Source organism: Aricia agestis, chromosome 4 (assembly GCF_905147365.1).
Source record: "Aricia agestis chromosome 4, ilAriAges1.1, whole genome shotgun sequence".
NCBI lineage: Eukaryota > Metazoa > Arthropoda > Insecta > Lepidoptera > Lycaenidae > Aricia > Aricia agestis.
The window spans coordinates 16,955,436-16,980,728 of record NC_056409.1 but is presented as its reverse complement, the minus strand read 5'-3'; the positions used below and the strand labels follow the sequence as shown (position 1 = coordinate 16,980,728).

Genomic DNA, 25,293 nt, shown 5'->3' with positions numbered 1-25,293 from the left:
ACACTCTGGGAGACGAAAATAAAACGAGGTGAGAATTTTTAACAAATCAATAATATAATTAGAAATTAACACTTTCCTCTAACTATACTATTTCTTAGAGAAAATATATGTCTATATCGTCGATACTAGATACATAATATAGTGTCAGGCTGAGTAGGTATACTGGATATATTTGCGCAGGCGGGAGGTACAACTCTATTCTGATTACTCGTAGTGTTTTAACAAGTTTATATGCAAAGAGGATACGATTAAATCTTTTGGAATATATAGATACATCTCGTGTTACCACACTAACACTTACGCTATTAACGATCGAGAGAGACATAGAGAAAATTTCAAAAAACCTTAATTACTCGTACAGAGGGTCACTCGCTATGCAATACGAACCTTACCGCGATACGCTTAAAGTTCATTTTTATTGAAAATAAATCGTGACCCTGTGTACCCTAGCGTTATATCGAGCTTTACCATCCTAACTATCCGTAACTCCTAAGGCCGGTACGACTCCCTTACGACAATATACAAGATACATTATTAAAGTTTTTAAATGCTCAACTATTAATATACTATTGCATTCAAGTTAATCACATTAAACGTTACAACCGGTAGTACGAACGTTGCGAATTGCCAGCTACCCACCGTGGCCAACCGAACTGGAAATCAAATTTTACAGACTCAAGGTAACAAAGCGCCGTAACATCAAACGATTTCAATTATAATTACATCAGAAAATATATTTTAGGCACCATTAATCTTAACCTAAAGCTAAATAATTTAAAATATACAAAGCGAGATAGAAACGAGTACCGGTCGAGTGGGCACTACACGCCGTGAACTTCGTATTAAACATTCTGTTAACGTTAATATGTAACAATAATAATCTCACTATATGTTAATATTAAAACATCTATAACTATGTATATATACGGTTCGAGAAAATATTAACACGTTTTGAAGACAACTATTTTTCCAAAATATCTGTTCTATTTTGAGCTAAATTGGTACATTCTTATATTACGTGCATACAGAATAGCTGGAGTTTAACGCAAATTAAAAGTGAAGAAACCATTTGGCACGTTAAAGAAATCGTAACCTAAGTGCGACACTCGTCGAAATTATCATAAGCATACAATAAAATTGTCGAAGCGAAGAAACGTCCACCTTTGCGTACTTACTAATAAAAAGTAATCATGTTAAACCCTTAGCGTATTTGCTTTGAAGAAGAATACGCCAAGAGTTTTAACACAACGAAAAAAAACTACTTCGCTTCCACTGTCTAAGAAAAAGGATCCATAATATACATAAGCCTCGCATTAAGAACGCCACAAGAGACTAGATATTATGATGTAATATTCCACAGTCAAAATAATCTCACAAAACTTTATAGGCAATTATAGGCATACTTCGATAACAGTAGAACTGAAAACATTACATCAATAGTTTGATTTTAATCACATTTAATGTGATATTATCGAGATTAAAATTCAGTATTACGTCAACAATAATTTTAGACAAACATTATTGCGAGCTTATCTTAATACGGGATCAAAATCTTATAGAAGCGTTCGATTATTCGAAGGGCCATATTTTCACTAAGGTATACATGAACTAGAGCAGAGTAAGTTTCTAGGGTTAACTTTAATGATATATTCAAATTATTAATACAACATTATTGATTGCATTACATTACGTACAAAGTTAAGCGCACACTACATTCTTTAACGAGATGTTTAAATCAAAAATAATTAGTACATAGTGTGTGCCAAATTTTAACAATAGCACAAAATGACGTTTCAATTTCACAGCCACAGAGCAAAAGTTGCGTAACTCAAGTTTTTATTTAATTTTACATAACTCGCTTTAGGTTAGCAAACATCATTTTGGATACGTCAGAACATATTTGAAAAGCTTGAGGACAAAGCATTTTATAGAGTTTCATGTAAGCACTGTAAAAGTACACATAATATGTGTACTTTTAACTAAAGCTTGTATATTATACAAGCTTTAGTTAAACAGTTAATCAACAGGTATACACTAAAAGGGATAATATGTAGAACTTTAGAGACACTGAAAATATCAACGCCATTTTGTACATCAATTCCGGCCAGTTTGAATTCCATCGTCGAGCTCTTTAGGACTTGAGGAGTTTGTTCGCCCGTTGGTTCGCGACCGCTATGCGCGTCTCATTGCTCTCACCCTATAAACACATAAAAATGATTATATAAGTTATACGTCACTTTTCATCGTGAAAGGTGATTATGATGATCACTAAATACATGATTCAATAAATAATAATAATCACTGTAAATCGGCATTTTGGATTTATAAGAGTGGAGTTTCCATTAATAAGTAAAATTAAAAAAAAAAACAAAGTTATAGTTTCAGACAAAAAATATGGTACAATTTCAGTAAATAAAGAACAAAATATTATAATTACAAAAACAGTCAAAATTGTATCCATAATACTTTTTTAGAAAACCCATTTGGTATTACAGAAACAACTTCAGCTGTTCATATTTTTATATTAGTTTTATTTTATAAAATACAAGCATTGTTAGTGCTCTCATAAGCTGTGCTTTAATAAGTGCCTTGAATAAAACAATATACTTACAGTTGTTGCCGGAGACGGTTGTGTTTGTGTGTATGTGTGTCTCGTGGTGAATACGTAATCATAGAAATTTTGCAATTTTTATAGGTTATGCATGATTATGTTTTTATAAGGTGATGTTTTAGGGTAATAGTTTTCGCATGTTCGTTTTTTAATAATAAAAACAAAAGTAACGTAAAACGTAAGTCTCCTTTATTGCTAATAATTCATAAATTAATTTACATCTAAAAGTATCTATAATATTATAATAGCTAGATAGATTACAAGAATACTGATGAAGTTTTCCACAGAAGCAAACATATTACAATAGGAAGTATAATTGATTTATGATAAGATTTAGAAACAAACTTAAAGAAAATTAAAAAAAGGTTTAATACAGAATAAAATAATTTATATAATCAAATTGACACTTTTATAGAGGACAAGGATCTAATTGTTTGGATCCTATAAACACGTTATTCTAAAAACTATTTACATAATTTCAAACTATTATCACATTTCTTTACCGTCAAAACTGTTTTAGATTCCAAATCTAATGCGATATCTATTACAACTTCTATGAGACTGTTAGTAACATGACAACTTTTAAATGTTTTTACTCGAAAGTTAAACCCAGTGTGTGGAGTTTCATTAGTGCTTTAATACATTTTATAATAAGAACATAAGGTTTAATAAAAACACAATACAAAATTTAATACCACAATAAATAAAAATACAAAATATAAAAAAATAAACATACTTCTTTCATGATGAAATTCCTTTAACAATGTCGTGAAGCATATCTAGACAATACACTAATGCTTGATGATTCACTTACACGCGAGTATAATATTAACATTGTAACACGATCTAAATAGTTTAATAATTACGGGATTAATTATTTGAATATTGATATACGTTGTGGCCGGTAGAAAGTCTAGATTCAATAAAAAAAGAATTTTGCAGATATGTTTGTTTTTTAAGATTTAAAAATGGAATACAAACAGTCGTATTACGTTGGCAAATACTGGTTGCCATAAAAACATTTTTTTAAATAAAAGAATGAAGAATAACCGGCCAGTACCACGAGACGTGTGTAGTGTGTATGTGTGCTGCCGTCGTTTACTTGAGGAGCTCGTGCGCGCGCTGGTTGGCCATCTTTATTCTCGTTTCGTTCGATTCACCCTACGATATAGAACAGCATTTTTGCTTCTCATTCACAACGACTGTTTCCGACTCGTAAAAACCTTTACATCAGTGACAAAACACCGATTACTTTTTAACTGTCGTTCGAGTAGAAAGAAGTATAAGGTGTGGTACAATTAACTACGGATATATTGAATTCATGATTTGCTGCTTATGTTAAGACGTTTTAGTACTTGACTTTGCGTTGTGCTTATGCTCATACTTTCAGTATGATTTTTTTTTTAAATATCATTATAAAGCAGTAGATCACAAGCCCAAAATATCCGCAACAGATTTTTTCACACCTTATACAATGTCTCATGTTTATCAGTCTGGGTTGCTGAGTTTCACAGTAAAGGTTTTTCTGATGTAACTCTAGGTGTTGCGAATGTCACAGTCGCTGTTTCGTGATGGCTGACGTGGATGAGTCTAAGAAGGTCAGTTAGTTACTGAATGAACTCTACCGTGTACATGTTGTCAATTTAGACGTTTGAGGGGGAGAGGCACATACCCGGGAATAAAACCACAACAACCAATCGCCTCTAAAAACTACTTAAACACGAAAAAAGTAACAAAATAGCATGCTCAGAAAAGACGGAAGCCCATAGTTAGTGGACGTCACCGCTAAACAGGGAGGCCAATAAGCGCAGTATGATGAAATAAATCGACTGCTAAGTGAGTTACATCCAAATGGTGTTAATGACAATGAAACACATGACACAAAAATATATCGTTAATAAGTTAGAGTAAAAATTAAAAATCATTAAAAGCTACGAATTAATTTTTCAAATATTATGTTTTCAGTTATTATTAAAATATTCAAAAACTATTTCAATCACAAATCAAGAATATGCCAGACAGGGCAATATTAAAAACTTTAAAACATTATAATTTAGTTATAATTTTATTCATGACTTAGGGCGGATTCGACCAAACTGGAGTAAAATTTTACTCGCGTATAACTGTCTCCTAATCTAAGAGTAAGCTGGTTTTGCGTTTTTCCAACTTCTAATCTAAGAATAAGGTAATTAATTACACGGGAGTAAATATTTACACGGGCTATTTTGGTGGAGTAAATATTAAACTGAGAATAGTTGCACAACAGGGTTCAACTGTCACGGTCGGTGTCATTGTGAACTATAATTGACATTTTATTTCATACTCTTTGAGTAACTTGGTAAAATGCAAACGATAATATCCTAGAGTAAATTAAAGGAGTAAAATTATTCTCATAATAGTTATACTCGTGTAACTTCAAGTTTGGTCGAATCGGGCCTTATGCAACTTTGCCTGACGGACACAGTTTTTTTATCCCACAATCAAAAGCATCTATGCACTACCGCTTTGCTCTATCGGCAGCACAAATTACTTCGCTATCAACAGACAAAAGCCAATTAAGTGATAGCTCCCAAAATTTTGTACAGGCACCTCAAAGGTATGCAGTATTTATAGCGCCTTCTGCAGTTACAGACAGTTCAACTCAACGTGTGCGGCGCCATGCGTACGCATTACGTATACATGCGTGCGAGCTTTAAGGAATCGACAGATTCGTGGCCGCGTTTAACTTAGATAAAATGTCCTGCTATATCGCAAGAGATTGGGGAATGCAGGAAGGCATACAAATATTGAAATGTGAAAGTGTCTCCGTATGTCTGCCACCTTCTATGGCAACCGCTGAACCGATTTCTTTAAATTGATATGTGATACTTTGAGTCCCGAAACAGAACGTAGGATAGCTTTCATCCCGGCAAATAACGCTACCACAACGCGACACACGAATTTCAGCGCAACGAAGTTGCAAGTAATATCATTCCTTGTAATTCCTCGGAGCTCCTACGCAGAGTATACTTTTGAGTTTTAACATACTTCCCAGTCCCACACACACACAAAACTGCGTACTCGCACAGCGCCGCGAAGTTGAAACACAACTACAAAGTGGCGTGTAACGTGCCAAGTTACCTTGCGGTTGATGCGGTCGATCTGACGGTTCTGGTTCTCGAGCTCGGAGCCCATGTCGATGGCCATGTTGCGTAGGTTGCCAATCATCGTGTTCACCTGACCCATGTTCTCCTCCATCTCGTCCTCCCGCGCGTCATTCGTTATCCTGGAACGTTCCATTTTCAAATTTATAGTAACCATAGACAAAAATTCGACAGCTGCTGTTTGAATATGGAATCGGTACCCCAGACATACAATTTATAGCTGCTGTATGAACATTGAACAAGCAATGTGTACTAACACCGCCAACTCGTAAATTGTCACTTATGGAAGAAAGAGATAGCAGTCTGTTTTAAGTTCATGCTCCGCTGTCAATGTCATATCTATGTAAGTATTATTTTTCTTGTAACAGATTTAGGAATTATCGCTGGTATTAATTTTTGTGGGTATTTCATTGCTCACGTATCCATCCACGCCCCCTTGTAAATAACGCCAAAACGCTAAACTATCCGTTCCACTGGTACGTGCTGGTTTCTAAGTAAAATTATTTTATTATTACTTTTTGTAAGTACATAAAATATAAATATACAATAAGTAATGATAAAATAATTTAAATAATAATGTAACGCGTTTAAACAGATTAAAATTAACAGATCAGACATAAATGTCTAATCTTATAATGTGAATCTGTTTAAACGCGTTTCGGGCATAAAGTTAATATACCTAGCGGAATAGAGAAACAAAGGCCTGAGCAAGAGAGATGTCACTATCAGTAACTTACTTAAAGTTACTGCGTGGTAAAAAGAGACGTGTGATACATGACGGCAGCACTCTTATTTTGACGTCTAGTCGGCACGTGCCGCACGTTGACAAATTAATCTCATAGAAATCATGTTCAATCATGCTTATGTAAGTGTACCTATACGTACACATATTTTTACACACAGATGAAACCAATTTCGGCTTCGTTTGACAGCTCGAGATTGTTGCTCTATTCCGCTAGGTATATTAACTTTATGGTTTCGGGCCAGTCATCAAAAGTAAAGATCTTATGTCAAGTTGATGAAATGAACAATGAGCTAAAACATGGTTCTTTTAAAACTCTGTAAATATTCTTTACAAAAATATAGCTTGCAATTACTAAAAAAAAAAACTAAATGTCAGAACAGTAAATGTTTTAAAAGCAACTGAAATGCAAGCGTTAAATTAAAACACGGAGGATCGTGTGGCATGACATTTTGTAAAATGGCTACCGTTTAACTTTAACCTTTTGTTCCTGAAAGTAATTATTTAACTTCACCCCTGACCTTCAATCACGACCAACGTGTTATCTAAGCCCGAACACACATGACCGCCGGATTGTAATCAAGTGCCATTTTGTGGCAGTTTAAATGTCTATTTATACGGTCACTTGTATTCAAGGTTTCCCCTGTAACCTTTCGGGAATTTGTGAAATCCGTGGGCTAAACAATTAACAACTTTATGGCGAGAAGTGACACAATAAACTAACATTTAACACCCGAATGTAAAAATCTGTGAAAATTAAAGTAACAGAGATACCACCAGCTAAACATCAAGGTGGTGTTGAGGTTTTTAAAGACCTCAACTATAAGGTACACCTTCAGCGCTGTCTAGAATTGCAGGTCTCCGGACAACGCTGTCATTTTTAATTCATCCAATTTTATGGTGCACGACACCCGCCCTGCTCTATCGTTCGTTGTGTGCTATATCTCGAGGTCTATCTGGAGGAGGAGAGAGGAGGCTTGCTGTCTGTTTAACGTTCATATAGTTGCGAGTTCCAGTTTCTCAATAATAAAAAAGCCCAATAAGAGAGAGGTCATGCGTTCAAGCGTTCTGCGTCCTGACCGCGTCAGACCGCCCTCTGTGTAAGTATCTTTATATAACGTAATACAATACAGACCGCAAAACCGACTGCTTGAACGCTTGACCGCGTGACCGCTCTCTGTCTGATAGGTCCCTGAACTTTAAATTAGAAAAAAACCCACCTTCCAATGTATCCAGCCTGTGGTCCGATGCCGTTCCTCTCGTCCATGACCCGCTGCGGCTGGTTGTTCACCACCTTGCCGTCGTCGTTGCCCTTCCATGTGCCGTCGTCCTCTTTGAACGACGCTCCTCTGAAAATTATACGTGAGAATGTTTAGGAACTCATTTTGTTAAAAAAAAATTGACATTGTGGAATAGGAAATCTTTACCATCACAAAACAAAACACAACCAACAAATTCGTCATTTGTCAATCACATTGTGTTTGTATGTATCGCGTAGAGGCTAGAGCTATACTAGCTTCTACTAAAAAGGAGACATCACCAAAAACTCTTCATTTAAGTATGTACTTTCTTCTAAAACACTTTAACAATTTATTTGCTGGCCGTTGATATCGTAGCTCTTATAAATAATCCCTTTTATTAATTAAAAAGGGCAATATGAAACAAATCGGTATCGATACGTACTTGTTGCAGGGCAGTACACAGATGCCACAGCACTTCTCCATCCCCGACAGATTCTTCTCGGCCTCACGCATGTCAGCGTTAATCTGGTCCATGCCCTCCTCGATCCTGTCCAATTGCTCTGTCACACACGAACGCACACATTTTAACACCGCCCTCCGGTAGCACTCACACAAACCCCTACGTTCAACGCGACTTTTTAATTTCTCTACAGTTTAATTCATTCGTTTGTAAATTCTCAACGCTCTCGACAATAACTGACATCAAGTGTAAGATATTTTATTATAAAATCTATGGTCGCTTTATTTTAACACAGTATTCTTTAGCTGCATCTTACACTTGTCTCAATCTTTATCTATTTTGAAATTACCTTTAATTTAAACATGATGTATGTGCTAATACTAAGTGATATTACAAAATACTTTATATGACTAACATTTAGAATAATAAAATATTAAGAAATATAAATCTAGTTCATGCATTTCACAGCAAAATTTAAGTAGTCGTGCATAGCTGATGCGTGACATTAACTAAATAAAATACGCTTTAGATAAATAAAAACAAAACGATTCAGCAACACATTTTAGTCTCTTTTCGTCCACGTCGCCACAATTTAGTCGTCCAATTTTTATAATGGTGATGATATTTTACCTTCGTTTATATTCCAACACAATTTATCTGTTAGTACGTTTTAAATGATACTTTTATTTTAGGAATCGCTGCCGTTCGATGGATTTTTGTACAGTTTCGAATCGGCAGTCGAGAACAAAAGCGTTACTAGGTTTTGAGTGATATAAAAGTACTACTGGATGCTTACCGCCCTGTTCATCCAGCATGACCAGGGTTTTCATGCCCACCTCGTGACTCTACAACACAATAATGATGTCACTATAGCTCGCCAAACGAATGCGATGAGTCGGGAGCGGTGCGCGCGCTGGCGTGTGCGGCGGGCGGGCGCGTACGCCGGCGGGCGTCCCGCACCGGGACAACTTATTACCAACATAATTCAAACTGACAACTAAAGAGAAACAAAAAATACATGAACATGGTCACGGTGAGCCACGCGCGGGCGGGCGGCCGCTCCTCCCCCGCAGTGCGCGCACAAGACTAGCGAAATTAGTAAGCTCTACGGATGATAATTGATAGGTGATGGCGATATTAGTCCGAGAAGGTAATGCGGAGGAGCGGGCGGCGTGGAGGCGGGGCCGCCAGCCGCGCAGACTGACATAGATCGCATCGAGCTAACAGTTACAGACCTACGGCTCTAACATGAACAGTACGCTGCTAGCCATGGAGATGAAGGCGTATACCATATTTTGCTCTATACGTCAACACACTCGGTAAACGCGCATTCATTTCAGTACCGCAGTTCGTTCAGAGAAGAGAGTAGTAGATTCGGAAAGATAAATAAATATACCTATAAAAAGCGTTCCGATCGATCATATCAACGGAAGAACTAAACAGATTGCGCAGCTCATACAAATTAAATTTTCAGCAAAAGATAGAGTAACAGTCTTTTGCGACAATTAGCAACGAACGGCCATCGGGCTTCTCTATTTACACTATATTTTTAAGTCATCCCCATCGAAACATAGAACATACGCAACATCGATCTGAGATAAGTCGGTATTCAAGAGAAACGTCAAAGAAAAATAAATAGATTAATTTTTAACTGCACATTCAACACAGACGTTCTCACGGCTCGACTACCCACGTGTTCAGTATTGACTCTTACCGCCCTGGTGACTCAACATATGAAGCGCTTGCCCCCCGGCGTCCTCGCTCTATACATAAAATACAAATCAAAATAATATATCGCAGGAGAGAGTATCGGGGTGTGGGTTGCGGGGCTGGTGCACTCGGCGTGGCGGCGGTGGGGGCCGCTCGGGGCGCGCGCGGTGCGGGGCGTGCGGCGGCGTGGCGCGCTACGGCGGCGTGCGGCGCGAGAGCGTGCTTGCGTGCTGCCGAGCGGCGCGGCAGGCGCGGCCGGCGCGCTGCCCCCGTCCCCGCCCCTCACACGTCCAGCCCCGCCGGCCGCGCCCGCTCGACGCTAACACACACTACTCGAACAATGACATGCATGCAGTGAAGCTTGCAAGTAAAACCAGATCAAGTTTTATCTGTGCTCAGTTTCATATGAATCATGATTATTCTGTGTGATGTTAAGAGTCGTGCGTTGAGGAGAAGCGTTTCGAATTTACTTCCGTCGGCTACCGTCGGCTATTTCTATTCGTTTCATGTGATTCAAGTTTTGTCAAATAGGTTTCGAGTTCGAACGGCGAAAATGCGAATGTATCAGTATCGAAAATCTAACATATAAATCGCTTGTATGTCGGATCGTACTAGCCGGCTACCGTCGGAGAATATGTCTCCGGCAGATAGGTTGTGCAAAGTGTAATAATATCTACATAACGCCAAGTCATACAAAGATGTGGGTTTTCCGAGAGCGTAGAGTTAGTCGAGGAGTACGTCACACAGGATGCCCGCACCTTTGCATTTCAATAATAAATGTTCATTTAAAGCGTAGCTGATACCCCCTTAGTTCTTCTACACTGGCGAGCCCGTCTTCGGGTGGGCTGAAAACCCTACGATGCTTTATTAAGTTAGCGAGAAAGTAAAATAGATAAAATGTAAGTAATTTAGTGTTTCAATTGCAGTTCACTCACCTCCCTGGTCATCTAGAGCGACCAGAGTTCGAATGCCAGCCTCCTTGCTCTAAACCAGCGGCAGAAAAAAAGTCACAGAGCATGTTAGTTGTGAGGGGTATAGTCGAGTGCGGGTGTCCGCTCGGCCGGGCGCTGCGCGGGCGCAGCGCGGGCGGCGGCAAGTGTCGAGTTGGTTCGGGAGTCAGAACTGAGGACATCTTCCAGTCCGCGGGCCACGCGGCCGGCGACCGCGCCGGAGACGGCGAACAGACTACAAGATGTCCTCTTACATTGGAGCAGTGTTTGTAATGCAGAATTGTCGTTGTTGTGTCGATAATAATCATACTTTACGACTATATAAACTAAAAAATAAAGACTATGTATAAAATGAATATTAGATATTAATATATACAGTTATTGTATAATACAACGGAAATATACGAAACGTAATCGGTCGAAGATGCCTAAGTGTAATGAACTCAAATAGGGAAAATAAATAAACCTGTAATCATTCTACCGTCTGTATTTGTTGTGAGAGTTTGCTAGGTGTAGCTCGATAGATCTGTTGGAGTCTCGTATTGGTACGGGGTGTGGTATCGCCCATATTGATAGTATTGTGAATGTTTGAGAAGGCATGAAAATCATACAACAAAATAGAGTACAGTCAACAACAGAGAACAGCCACTACACAAAGACCTAGATAATATAGAGGTCAACTAAAAGGTAAGGGAGTATAAATAGAGAACGGACATCAAAAATATAAATAAGGGGGGACGTTTATATTTCTAATGAGACTGTGAACTCAAAAGTATCAAAGACATACAAGAGAAAAATTAAAATGAAGGAAGAAAGTGCTTCAGGTACTGTGACGTAGCCCGTGGGCGAAGTGTTTAGAAGATTGCGTCCAATGAAACCATCGTAAGCAAGCCCAAGCGAACAGAGTAAGGAAAGCACACTCGGATCCATCAACATTCTAAGGGTCTCGAAGTACCGTCGGTTCGGGGAGTACTATTGATGGGCTCTCATGCTATGAATCAAAACAAAACTATAACAAAAACATCGGAAGGTGTTGACAGTTAACGAGCATTAAGAGCTGTAGTTAATCAAAATTAGGAAACGAATTAACTGTCAACGCCGTTTTCTGATAACAGGGGTATAATAATCGACAGTAACAACGCTACGAACAACACAGGGCTATGGAACTCTAACATATTGTTTCGTAAGGCACGTAACATGCAACACCCATCGGTTATATGAAAACAAAAATATATATACTCGTATAACATATATGACTAGAGGAAACAAAAAAAAAAAAGGATAGACACGACTACAAAAAATATACATACACATCGATAATAAAAACAGTAGCGACACTGATACACAACGGCCAGGGTTAGCACAGGCTGCGGCCTAACGGGGGTCGCTCATAGAGCGGGGTCTTTGGGTACTCGGGTATCTAGGACACTTCGCTATACCCCTCACTCCCTCGCATCAGTCGCATCGAGAACACCTCTCTCACAGATGATCACAAATAATGGGATAACTCAACAGAAATCATAGGGACAAAATAAACAAAGTAACACGTCTAAGTCTGGTCCGGAAGCTACCGCAATACTAGACAGTTGTTGGGATTGACTCTCTCCAGTTATAGCACGCTTGTAAAATTAATTAGTATGACGTACACAAATAAATACAGTTCTTATTACTTACTGATATGAATATAAAATAGTCATTTTACCATTTGCAAGGTATTCTCTACATCTATGGACATATGTTAGCTATCTTATAAATTCAATTGTTCAATTAGTCAATAAATTAATGTGATGTTGACCGAAACTCACCTCCTCGCATAGCTGCATCATACGCCTCGTGGACTCGAGGGACTGGAATGAGAAAATTTCGAAAATTATTATCAGAACGTCATCATTATCATCAACTATTGCTGAATTGTGACAATTCAGATAATCAAGATGTTTCAGAAGATCATGAAAAATTCAAGTCCTGTTAAAACATATTTTGAAGGACGTCTCTACGAAACTTTTTAAGGTATAAAAGTCTACCCATTTATCTTTTGGCGTAGACGCAAGTTAAATGAGGCATAAATAACAGCCTGAACATTTTTCTAAATGAAAAGCTGGCCTCAAATGAAAGCGGGTTAAATTTTCTATCAAATTATCCGAAAAGAAAACCGTATTTGGAATATTTGTACTAAGAACAATTTACAATGCAAACGTTCCAAGCATTAATTGGGAAAATATATTGTTCTTTAGGCATTTAAACAGAACAACAACCAAAAGTTTTTTTATTGATCTTTTTTAATTGCTGATAAAAGAAAGAGAGGGAAAGAGCTAGAGAAGAGAGACAAAAAAGTTTAAAAGAGTTTCATACCTCATCGGTCACCTCGCCAGCGCGTATTTGCAGCTGCTCGAGTTCGCTGCGAGGGACGCCATTCTCGGGGGGCGGCGCTGCTGACGGCATCCTGAAACAATATGCGGATAAATGTAAGTGCTTGCAGTCATGTTGTACAAAAGAACAGACGTAGAAATAGAACCTAACAATTAGGGAGGAGAAAAACGCAGAGAAAGAATTTATAAAGAGCGATAAGGAGAAGCTATAGAAGGACGGTGAAAGTTACAATCAGCCCCGGATTTATTGAATAGGCCGTTATAGGCTTTTATATTTTTTACTTGTGACAGAAATAGATTTCCACCTATTTCTGTCACAAGTAAAAAATATAAGGTTCAATGGTAGGTTCGATGTAACAACTCACGTGTTTACATTGTTAAAAGATTTAAGAATAGAAGTATTTTATACGCATAATTGATCTTATATAAATTTTTATATGGATTCACGTCTCATGTTGCATTTGCGTAGTTTCATTCAATAATAATGGATAGCTACCTACCTACTAACCTACATTTAAGACTTTATAAATAAAACCGAAACAAAAGAATGAGAACTTGAATAATGGACACAATTTTGATTATGAATAATAATATTATAATCTTAATTCTTAAAGTTACATGAAGTCAATTAAATTTGCAAGGACAATAAAATTGTTGTTGTATATTGTATTTAAAGACCGGTATGAACTCACGGTTCTCATTTCATTTTATTGTTATTTTGGACAAGTCGTTCAGTTTTAAATAACACTTCGTATTATGTCTATATCTACATAAAAGTAATAGCTACATACACTTAATGATTAGCTGATAGCTCTACGAGAGCTAATCTCTAGCTCTACACTCGAATGTGATCTTAGATATTAATTCATAAAAACCCCAAATTCCCAAAAGTCGTAAGCAGACTTAAATGAAAGTTGAAGCTTGAATTTTAAGTATTCGTTATTTCCGCAGTGCAGCTTAGGTAAAGTGCACAGACAGTTCAATTAAACAATGACCCGATGACAATTTAAATAACTTCTCTTCAAACAGAAGTTAAATTATCACAAAATATACAATGGCATAGCAATTTTAAAAGCTTTATCTTTACTCTATCAGAAGTTGTCACGTTAAACAATAGTATGGTAGAGTCGGACACAAAGCGAAAGAACGTTGCGTCGCCGAGAGACAAAAATAATTTCGAACGTCGAGGACTAAGAATAGGGTTAAGTTATGGACTAAGAATAGGGTTAAGTTATGGACTAAGAATAGGGTTAAGTTATGGACTAAGAGCAGGGTTAAGTTATGGGTCGAGCACTTTCAGTTTTATAGCTCAAGTAACAAGGCTCTATCGACATATTTATTGCTCTGTAAACATTTGACGGCATGCGATCGCGTGCTGCTCGCAGACTACAGGACCTTCGAATATTAATTCATATCATACAAAAGTTTAGCGTCACGTTAAAATACTTCCAAAGTCCAAAGTAAAAAACTAAATATCGATTGAGAACTTCCTTTGAATCGTTTACATCGATGACATTGTGAACCATTGACGGTGAGAACTAAAGTCGGATTTGCTGAAGAATCTAACATTAATTCTATATATTCAAGACATCCTTAATTTCAGATGACAGGAAAGGGTCTTGAAGTCGTCTAAAGTATTACATGTATTTGTACGAGTTTTAGGATAACAATATTGCAGAACAAAGTTGGCCAGCGTACCTTCTTCCTCATTAAAAAAATCGGGTTAAGCTGGCATGCATCACAAAAACATTTGCAATTCATTAAATACTGATGTCGCATCACCTGGCTCGGAAAATTTCATAACGGAGCCTACAATCTACATGTTGGCAAAAATCCAAACCACTTCAGAAGGTGAATAAAACAGGCCTCGTCGCACAGAAGTCACTATAAAGTTCAGAGTCAATTTATTTTTAGGCCTAGACAGTAGACTGGTTTAGTCCAACCGAGTAAAGAATACTATTTTCATATTAATAAGTTGCTACATAAAAATATGAAAATGCGTCCTGCAATAAAAATTCCAAGTCATAATTTCAGCTTTATTAAATTTCTGATCTCATAGGCTACGCTTTTATTACTCATGCAAGTCTCGTCAACGGGAGCATAAACCGTATTAATGTGGTTAATGAATTATCTCTGAGCTGGTTATCCGTATTCTTGGCTGAGGCCAGCTGGTGGCGGCAAAATCAATAGTCGCGCGCAACCCCGCCTGTACACCCGCCTCGTGTAACTTCAAGAGTCTACACACTTGGTGGCATGAAGGAATAGCGACCATTCTAGCAACTCGATTCTGGTGCTCCTCAGTAAAAAAAAAAACAAACTAGTATTTTCCAAAATGTCCAACCAACGTTGAACGCGTACTGATTTGCCAAAACTCCAAAAGTAGTTTGACTATTTTTTATGGTATTTTAAATTTTGCATTTTTTTAAATATGGAATATCTCAAATTGTAATCTTGGCTCAAAATAAAAGGATCGGGATACCAGACAAAAGTTAAAAAGTTCCCGAAACGACGCACTGGGACTAAACTGGGAATAAACTATAGGTAGAGCAAAGATATCTTTGCCATCGGCATCGTCTGTCATGCAACCTTCTTTTTATTTTCGTTGAGGCATGGGAATGCTGCGAACACTGCATTCCTGACTCCTGAGTCGAATACGTAGAATTGTTATCCACTAAAACCCTTGCCATTGCCAGACTTCAGCACATAGAACTGCAAGAGCTCTATCAGTCAACCTTCGGTGCTCTACAAGAGCTCTTCAAAGAAGTTTTCTCCAAAAAAATATTTCAGGGACCACATAATTATGTCCCCACGTCGGCAATGTAACGTAGTATGTACGTCATTCAACTTGTTAAGCAGTTCCAACACAATCCGTTATGCGCTAACTTATCAACAACTGTAATACTGTAAACTGACAACATGAGGTTAAATTACCAACGCCATTAAGTTTTTATGGAGGGTAACTTGAAGTTTCGTCATTTATGCATGTATTTTGAACTACTTTATCGCCTTATGCACTTTTAAGTCTTTAATGTAACATGATAGCATGTATTAAATAATAGTTTTTCTATATTTTAACCCCGACGAAAACAGAGGGGTGTTATAAAGACATGTGTCTATGCGTAACATCCAAACGGGTGGGCCGATTTTAATCTAATTTTTAACACAATCTTTTATTCTATAATCTATACTCTTTAAAGCATTTTCCTAAGAAGAAACGAGGAAATTAACTTGTTACCTTCAACTTTTGCTCTTTCTTTTAAACAAAACCAGAAACTTCTACAGGAAAAGTAAATTTGGCCATGATGAACAACGAACTTAACCTCTAACGCTGGATAATTAATTGCCTCGTAAATATTTACCGTCTTGCGTTTAACAAAAGGTTTGTTAAGGATTAAATAGCTCTCCGTGTAAATTATACGGCGTTGATGGATCTGTTAATTAGACATTACTTGAAAATATTCATGGTCTGTCTCATTTGCAGGTTTTATGAGAGAAAGAGTTGTATGGACAGTAATGACATTATGGAATCATATTGTTTAATTAACTTTTTATAGAAAGATTCTTAAAATTAACCTCCTTACTACATAATAAATGACTATTCAAGGTTCGCTGTCAGGCAAAGTCGAGCAGACCTTGTATAGTTACTTGCTTCGTACTTAAATATTTTTATCAGTAGTATGAAGACTGCTGTATCTCTAGCGAATTTTCATATGGCAGGAAAATCTTGCTACAAATTTTGAAGTTCTCTCTGTAACATTATAATATTTAGACACTGGTTCTTGTTTGTTTTTTTTAGGGTTCCGTACTCAAAGGGTAAAAACGGGACCCTACTACTAAGACTACTATGTCTGTCCGTCTGTATGTCATTAGGCTGTATTTCAAGAACCGCTATCGCTAGACTTCTGAAATCTGTTGCCGCTATAACAACAAATAATAAAAATAAAATAAAGTTAATATTTAAGGGGGGGCTCCCATACAAGAAACGTGATTTTTTTGGCCTTTTTTGTTCGTAATCAATGATGTAACCGTTAGGCACTTGAAATTTTCACGAAATCCTTAATTATTATATTTGTACTTTAATAATTAATAATAAAATTAATATTTAAGGGGGGCTCCCATACAAAAAACACAATTTTTAGGGTTCCGTAGCCAAATGGCAAAAAACGGAACCCTTATAAATTCGTCATGTCTGTCTGTCTGTCTGTCCGCTCGCATGTCGCAGCCACTTTTGAAACTATATATAACTATACTATTGAAACTTGGTAAGTAGATGTAGTTTGTAAACCGTATTAAGATTTTGATACAAAAATGGAAAAATTATAAAAAAATTTAGGGGTCCCCATAGGTACCTACAAGTTACAACTGAAACAAAAAAAAAAACATCTTACCTATGCGTGTGTGTATCTATGGATAGGTCTTCAAAAATCATATTGAGGTTCCTAATATCATTTTTTTCTAACCTGAATAGTTTGCGAGAGAGACTCTTCCAAAGTGGTAAAATGTTTCCCCCCCCTCTAATTTCTAAAGTAGCCCGGGCATGATAAGTCTAAAAAAAATGTGATGTACATTACTATAAAAACTACCAACGAAAATTGGTTTGAACGAGATCTAGCAAGTAGTTTTTTACACGTCATAAATGGTAAACCTTAAATTAACTTTCATTAAATCAACTGAAATATAAAAATAAATCAAAAACCTTTTAATTTCATTAAAATTTCATTAACCGATTCAATGCGGCGCACCTTTTTGAAGACTTTCAGTCGTGGCGGCATACAATTTTCCCGTGACACGTGAGCCGTGTCATACGCCATAGAAGTAGATAACTCGGCTACCGTGTCATCCGCCACGTTCAAAAAGCTTTATAGTTTTTTTTGGGTTTTTACGCTTGTATTAACTTAATTTATTTAGTTGAGCCCAAACCATTGTTGTTGACGAAAGGCTACGTTGTTTTGAGTTGATTTCGAGTAGTTTTACTAAGTGTAAACCTGAAAATGGCAGGTAAGCGATTTTTTTATACAGATGTTGCAAACCTTTTGTAGGTTTCAAAGTTAGAAAAATGAGTACCTACCTATATTAAATAGATCTGGGTTTCCAAAGTAAATAATACGTTCGTAGATAAATTTAAGGAAGTTCGTTGTTAAGTTTTTTAACAGACTTCCAAAAAAGAGGAGGTGTGTTCAACGATTACTCCGCCGTTTGTGAAACGATTTTCAAAATTTTTCTTTTGTTGTATGGGGTATTTGTTCCGATTGATCCATCCGGTTCCGAGTTGGTACCATGTTCACAAAAGTGGTGATCTGATGATGGGAACCATGAGGAATCCAGGGGACTTCTTGAAAATCAAATGGGAACATATGGTTATTTTGGTTTTATGAGATGTGTTTTGATCATATTATGCTACCAAAAAGTAAAATTTTGCACCATGGTATACCACGGTCCTGAAGGTGCTGAACAGAACTCCTGATTCCTTATAGATACGTGTTTGGGAGTTTCGCTGTTGTTTAAAATACCAAAATCATAAGCTACTATGCTGATTACATTAGTCATCATCATCAACACTACACCATGCATCGTCAAATTATGACCCTGTTATTAGTACTTTTCATAGTCTTATAGATCGAGACTGATGTTTTTGATCATTATTCTGTAGTTTTTCTAATGATTTTAATATTATTTTGTTATTTTAAAGCATAATACCTACTATTATTCGAATTTGATGTTATGGCTACCAAGGTGTGTTGGTGTCAATTATGTTAGTAAAAAACGCCAAAACTGTGTAGAAAACCTTAAGAATAACTAAAAAGAGTAAAATTATTATTTTTAAACAAAAAAATTAAAACCGACTTCCAAGGTAAAAACAATAGTTCTAAACTGAACTAAAAAGTATTAAAGTCAGTACCAGTCCTATAAGTTGCAGTTACATTATTCTGTCATAGACCTGGCGATTAGGTTAGCTGGCGGCTAGTTAGCCGGCGGGCGTCCGAATTTTTGTGATCAGAAATTTCGGATAGTGTACGGTGGGCTAAAAAAGGAGACAGCACCTACTTTTTTCAATTCACAGAATATTCAGAGAGGAAGCCTATAAGCTTGTTTTATGTAGAAGATGGTTTTGTTCGGAGTAGAACCTTCTAAAGTGTAATTTGAGGGAGATACAATCGCTTTTCAAATGACACGGCTCCCGTGTCATACGCCACACGTTAAAAACGCGTATGACACGGCTCCCGTGTCATCCGCACTGAATCGGTTAAATAAAAATAAGCCTTATTGCTTCTGCGGAACCCTTCATGGGCGAGACCAACTCGCACTTGGCCGGTTTTATTTGTCTACTTTCACTCTATACCGGTACGGAATTCTTCGTGCGCGAGTCCGACTGGCACTTGGCCGATTATTTTTTTACATCATCTGCATTATGCGTATATCATTTTGAAAGCCATATTTTGTATTGTGCAGAATAATATTATTTTAGAAATCTTGTTTATTTTTATTCCTACGTAAAAGAAAATATTATGTCTTCACAACAAACAGTTTTATTTACGATTTGTACGATGCTATTTCAGATTGTCCTGTTTGTTTTCATAAATATTTGAGCAAACGTCTGTTTAAAAATAAAATACGTGTATTTTTAGCCGCAATTTTATTAGTACCTAGCACATAAGTTCACTCGAGTAAAAGTTGACCTTTTTATTGGTTGTATCAAATATTTTAGTACTCGTCTCTTGGAGTTTTTTACAGCAATGGGAGTTACGGGAAACGACATAGGATACTTTTTATCCCGGAAAAATGTACGGTTTTCGCGCGAGAAACGTCTAGTAATTTATATAATCAAACATTTTCCTTAATGTTTTCTCCTGTTTCAAAAATTTTTTTTTTTCAATAATTTATTTCTTTCAAAAAATGTGTAACCTCAGTAATGCCCGGTTTCCGAGATTTTTCGACAGGAACTTATCTATTCAAGAGAGTTGGCAATTGGGTAAGTTCTATAAAAAAATCATTATCAGATATTCATTCATATCATTTCCTAGAGTAGTAATATAATATTTCTAATATATTTAAGGTAAATATTTAACATAGAAAGTTTTCATCTATTATATATTCCGTCACAACTAACAATTTGTATTAGTGTAGTATTATCTTATATATATATACAAGAATTGCTCGTTTAAATATATAAGATAATACTACACTAATACAAATTGTTAGTTGTGACGGAATATATAATAGATTATTCTGTCATAGACCTGGCGAGTAGGTTAGCTGGCGGCTAGTTAGCCGGCGGGCGTCCGAATTTTTGTGATCAGAAATTTCGGATAGTGTACGGTGGGCTAAAAAAGGAGACAGCACCTACTTTTTTCAATTCACAGAATATTCAGAGAGGAAGCCTATAAGCTTGTTTTATGTAGAAGGCGGTTTTGTTCGGAGTAAAACCTTCTAAAGTGTAATTTGAGGGAGATACAATCGCTTTTCAAATGACACGGCTCCTGTGTCATACGCCACCTTCATGGGCGAGACCAACTCGCACTTGGCCGGTTTTATTTTTCTACTTTCACTCTATACCGGTACGGAACCCTTCGTGCGCGAGTCCGACTGGCACTTGGCCGATTATTTTTTTACATCAAAATTTGCATGTTTAGTTTTGGTTAGATTAATTTCACTTTTAATAAATAACTTTGTTTGATCCTAAAGGAGAATTAAAACTCAACACTAACGACGCAACATGTTTTTGCTTGGCATTTGGCAACATTACCAGGTGGGGGGGGGGGGGGGGGGGGAGAGGTGAGAGAAAAAATTTTATAGACCAGATATTAAATTGAAAAATACAGTTTATAATATGATGTAAGTTTATTCAAGAAAAAAGTTTGATACAAAATCTGCCCCCTCTTTGGTCCCCTTGGAGGGGTGGGGGGGGGGGGGGAAATTTTATACACCAGATATGAAGTTGGAAGAAGACAAATATATCTGCGAAAACCATATTCAAATCGGATCAGTAGTTTTCATGTTAAAAAAAAAGTTTGTTACAATATCTGACCCCCTCTTCAGCCCCCTTAAAGGGGTGGGGGAAAAATTATATACACCAGATGTTAAATTGGAAAATACAGTTAATAATATGAAGTTAGTCCATAGAAGAAAAAAGTTTGATACAAAATTTGACCCCCTCTTTGGTCCCCTTAGAGGGGTGAGGGGGGAAAAATTTATACACTTGTAGTGCTAGCACGGCGACCAGCGGAAATGCGAAAGTATGGACAATCTGTGGAAATAAACCTAAGGTGCCGTTCCGATCTTTTTTCTTTCCGAAAAATTCAATTAAAAAGCCACTTTATGACAGACTATAGTCACAAACTGTGGAGATAAACTTAAGGTGCCGTTCCGATCTTTTTTAGTTCCGAATAATTCAATTAAAAAGCCACTTTATGACAGATTATAGTTCTAAAAATTCAAATAATATCCTACATTATGACATATACTATAGTGTGTCATAAAGTGGCATTTTAATTGAATTTTTCGGAACGAAAAAAGATCGGAACGGCACCTTAGGTTTATTTCCACAGTTTGTCCATACTTTCGCATTTCCGCTGGTCGCCGTGCTAGCACTACAGATGTTAAGTTGGAAGAAGATAAACTACTTACTTCTACTTCTACTTCTAGGTGTGTAATGTAGAGTATGCTCTACATTTATTTTATTTTTTTATTTATTTATTTGGTTCAATACTGTATACAATAATATTACAAAATACAAGAAATCTTGCCGCAAAAACTACACAGAGTTTATCTGGACAAGATGTGGTCGCATTTATTTCATAACGTTTAGAATTCGCACTTCGAAACACGTCATCGCTATGTTCTAATAGCTGTTAATAATAATAATCATAATAGCTCTCTTAAATGTGATTTCGGAGACTGAGGCCAGTTTCAGTAATCAAGCTAAGTTATGATATAAATACAGATTAGGAAGGGCTAATTTTTTTTCTATATTACCTATATTGTTTAAAAACTTTATAGGTAGAATAAAGAATACCCAAATAATAGTCAAAATGAAGGTGTAGAGTGCGTGAGCTGCAGCCTAAGCAATTTCTTCAGAAATGTGTTCAGGATGTCCAGAAGGTAAACATACTAAAAGTCCCCGCTCCTAGGGGTGGAGCCGGAGTGGGGGGAGGGGGTCAAAGTTCCCATTTTTTAGTTTTTTGCTTACATTTTTAAAACGATGTGTCGTAGACAAAAAGTGTGTTCTACATAAAAGCTGATAAAATTTCCTACATTTTTGTCCAATACACTTTTTCGAATTCTTTACTATTTTTGAAGTACACGTTCGGAAAAGTGAAGTTTTCGAAAAATACCGACTTATCAATCATTACCTATTGGCTATTGCCTGCTACTTCAATCGTGTTATTTTGGGATAAAAAACTTGCTTGGCTTCAGAATCTAATTTACCTTTGTATCCGTACATTCATCCATCATTACCATAATGGATGGATGTATCATAAAATGAACATGTCTCGAAAGGTATAGTAGCAATCTTTATGGTATGCTGCTCATTCGGCCACAAGTTTCCCGGGACTCGAAGTATCTCCATGTTAAATTTCATCAAAATCGGTTCAACTGTTTGGACGTGTAGAGGTAACAGACAGACACAGACACCCTTTCGCATATTTTATAATGTTAGTATGGATTATTATTGATTATTATTGATTAACATTAATTTTCCCGCAACACGTGCTGCAGGCTGCAGCTATTTCAAGTACTGCAAAAGTAGTGCATAATGAGATAAGAGGGAGAGATAAATAAAACCGAAGCTAAGCACGTCTCCGCATTATAAGAGCGTTTACAGACGAACGGCACGTGTCGGCGGCACGCGTCGGCGGTACGCGTCGGCGGCAGTCGACGGCAGACGACGGCACGTGTCGTCAGCAGTCGGCGACTGCCGCTGACACATGCCGCCGACACGTGCCGTTCGTCTGTAAGAACGCTAAGATTCCACCTTAGAGACTGAACATTGTTTCAACTTTCAGAAGTAAACTACGAGTAAAATGAGGTATTGTGAATCAGATTTTTTAAAATTAAGTATACTAATATTATAATTCTGCAGAGTTTGTTAGTTTGTTTGTTTGTTTGTTTGAACGCGCTAATCTCAGGAACTACCGGTTTGATTTGAAAAATTATTTCAGTGTTAGAAAGCCTATTTATCGAGAAAGGCCATAAGCTATATTTTATTATTCTACGACTAATAAGAGCGAAGAAATAGAGGAAAGTGTGGAAAAAACGGGGGAAATTATATGAAATTGCTTATTATCTTAAGATTCTTAAGAACTACTGGAGCAATTTTTATGTTATTTGGCAAACATGAAGAATAGACCACGTTAAGGGACATAGGCTATTTTTTTTGCGGAAAAATGTACGGTCGCGAGAAATTCCTAAATTACGCAAGCGAAGCCGCGCGGAACTTCTATATATAATAAAATCGTAGGAAAGTCAATGCTGTACATTGAATATTTTTGTACAATCCATACTAATATTATAAATGCGAAAGTATCTCTGTCTGTCTGTCTGTCTGTCTGTCTGTCTTGCTTTCACGCCAAAACTACTGAACCGATTGCAATGAAATTTTGTATACAGTTATTCTAGAGTCTGAGAAAGGACATAGGCTACATTTTGATGTGGGAAAATATCTTATTTCCATGAAAATATCGATGAAAATGAATTCGCATTGCGCGTGGCCAGCGCTCATCCCGGGGGTCCTGGGTTTGAGTCCCGCAGGCGGAACAAAAAGTTTTCAATGTTCCTGGGTCTTGGATGTGTATTAAAATAAAATTTCAAAAATCTTAAACATATTTTATGTATAATATTATAAAAAATCCAGAAATATATCGATGCAATGAACATTTTAGTTCTAATACGATTCAACAGATGGCGTTTTATTTTTTACTTTATTGTAACATAGAACTAATCATACTTATTAGTTAGTATGTTTTTGTTTATAGTTTTTAATACGTTAGAATATTATCTATACTAATATTATAAATGCGAAAGTATCTCTGTCTGTCTGTCTGTCTGTCTCGCTTTCACGCCAAAACTACTGAACCGATAGTAATGAAATTTTGTACACAGATAGTCTAAAGCCTGAGAAAGGACATAGGCTACTTTTTAACTGGAAAAAGGGGTTGTAAGGGGGTGAAAATGCGTAAATTTGGTCAAATTAACTTAGTTCCAAAAACTTAAAACAGATGGCGCCAAGAGTTCCCTAGATCGCGCTATTGCTTGCTCATGCGTATTTCTATAAGAGGTGGTACCATATTGAGTTAGATTTTTCGATTCTTTCGATTGTTATACACGTTATTAACTAATAACTCACCTACCAACTTAGACATCAAATTCAAAAACAACAGCGCCAAAACTACAGAACCGATTGTAATGAAATTTTGTACACAGATAGTCTAAAGCTTGAGAAAGGACATAGGCTACTTTTTAACTGGAAAAAGGGGTTGTAAGGGGGTGAAAATGCGTAAATTTGGTTAAATTAACTTAGTTCCAAAAAACTCAAAACAGATGGCGCCAAGAGTCCCCTAGATCGCGCTATTGCTTGCTCATGCGTATTTCTATAAGAGGTGGTACCATGTTGAGGTAGGTTTTACGATTCTTTCGATTGTTATACACGTTAATATTAACTAATAACTCACCTACCAACTTAGATATCAAATTCAAAAACAACAGCGCCAAAACTACTGAACCGATTGTAATGAAATTTTGTACACAGATAGTCTAAAGCCTGAGAAAGGACATAGTCTACTGCTTACTGGAAAAAGGGGTTGTAAGGGGGTGTTTATGCGTAAATTTGTTCAAATTAAGTTAGTTCCAAAAACTGGAACAGATGGCGCCAAGAGTCGCCTAGATTGCGCTATCGCTTGCTCATATGTATTTCTATAAGAGGTGGTACCATGTTGAATTAATATTTCGATTGTTATACATGTTATTAATTGTTATACATGTTATTAATTAACTCACGTACCAACATAGATATGAGAAACAACAGTCTACCAATAATAAATACTAAATAGTTTATGGGTATTGACTATTG

The 25,293-nt window shown here is 36.7% G+C and overlaps 1 protein-coding gene across 4 annotated transcripts in view; it reads right to left on the bottom strand.

The window, feature by feature from the left end:
• Window positions 1-32: 32 nt before the first annotated feature.
• The window catches only part of LOC121725817 (synaptosomal-associated protein 25), a 29,047-nt gene continuing 3,786 nt past the window's right edge, over window positions 33-25,293 (bottom strand). Inside the window, exons 2-9 of one of the 4 annotated variants that reach the window (XR_006035440.1) lie at window positions 13,210-13,300; window positions 12,663-12,704; window positions 10,843-10,891; window positions 8,180-8,297; window positions 7,717-7,845; window positions 5,732-5,876; window positions 2,612-3,772; window positions 33-2,197 (exon numbers count right to left, since the gene is read on the bottom strand). Coding sequence is in view for 2 of the 4 variants with exons in the window: in XM_042112925.1 (XP_041968859.1) it covers window positions 2,132-2,197; window positions 5,732-5,876; window positions 7,717-7,845; window positions 8,180-8,297; window positions 10,843-10,891; window positions 12,663-12,704; window positions 13,210-13,299 (639 nt within the window). In the remaining 2 variants the exon portion in view is untranslated. Of the gene's footprint in view, window positions 2,198-2,611; window positions 3,773-5,731; window positions 5,877-7,716; window positions 7,846-8,179; window positions 8,298-8,993; window positions 9,043-10,842; window positions 10,892-12,662; window positions 12,705-13,209; window positions 13,301-25,293 lie in introns of all 4 variants that reach the window. The other 3 variants (XR_006035439.1, XM_042112925.1, XM_042112924.1) reach the window with 3 other exon arrangements.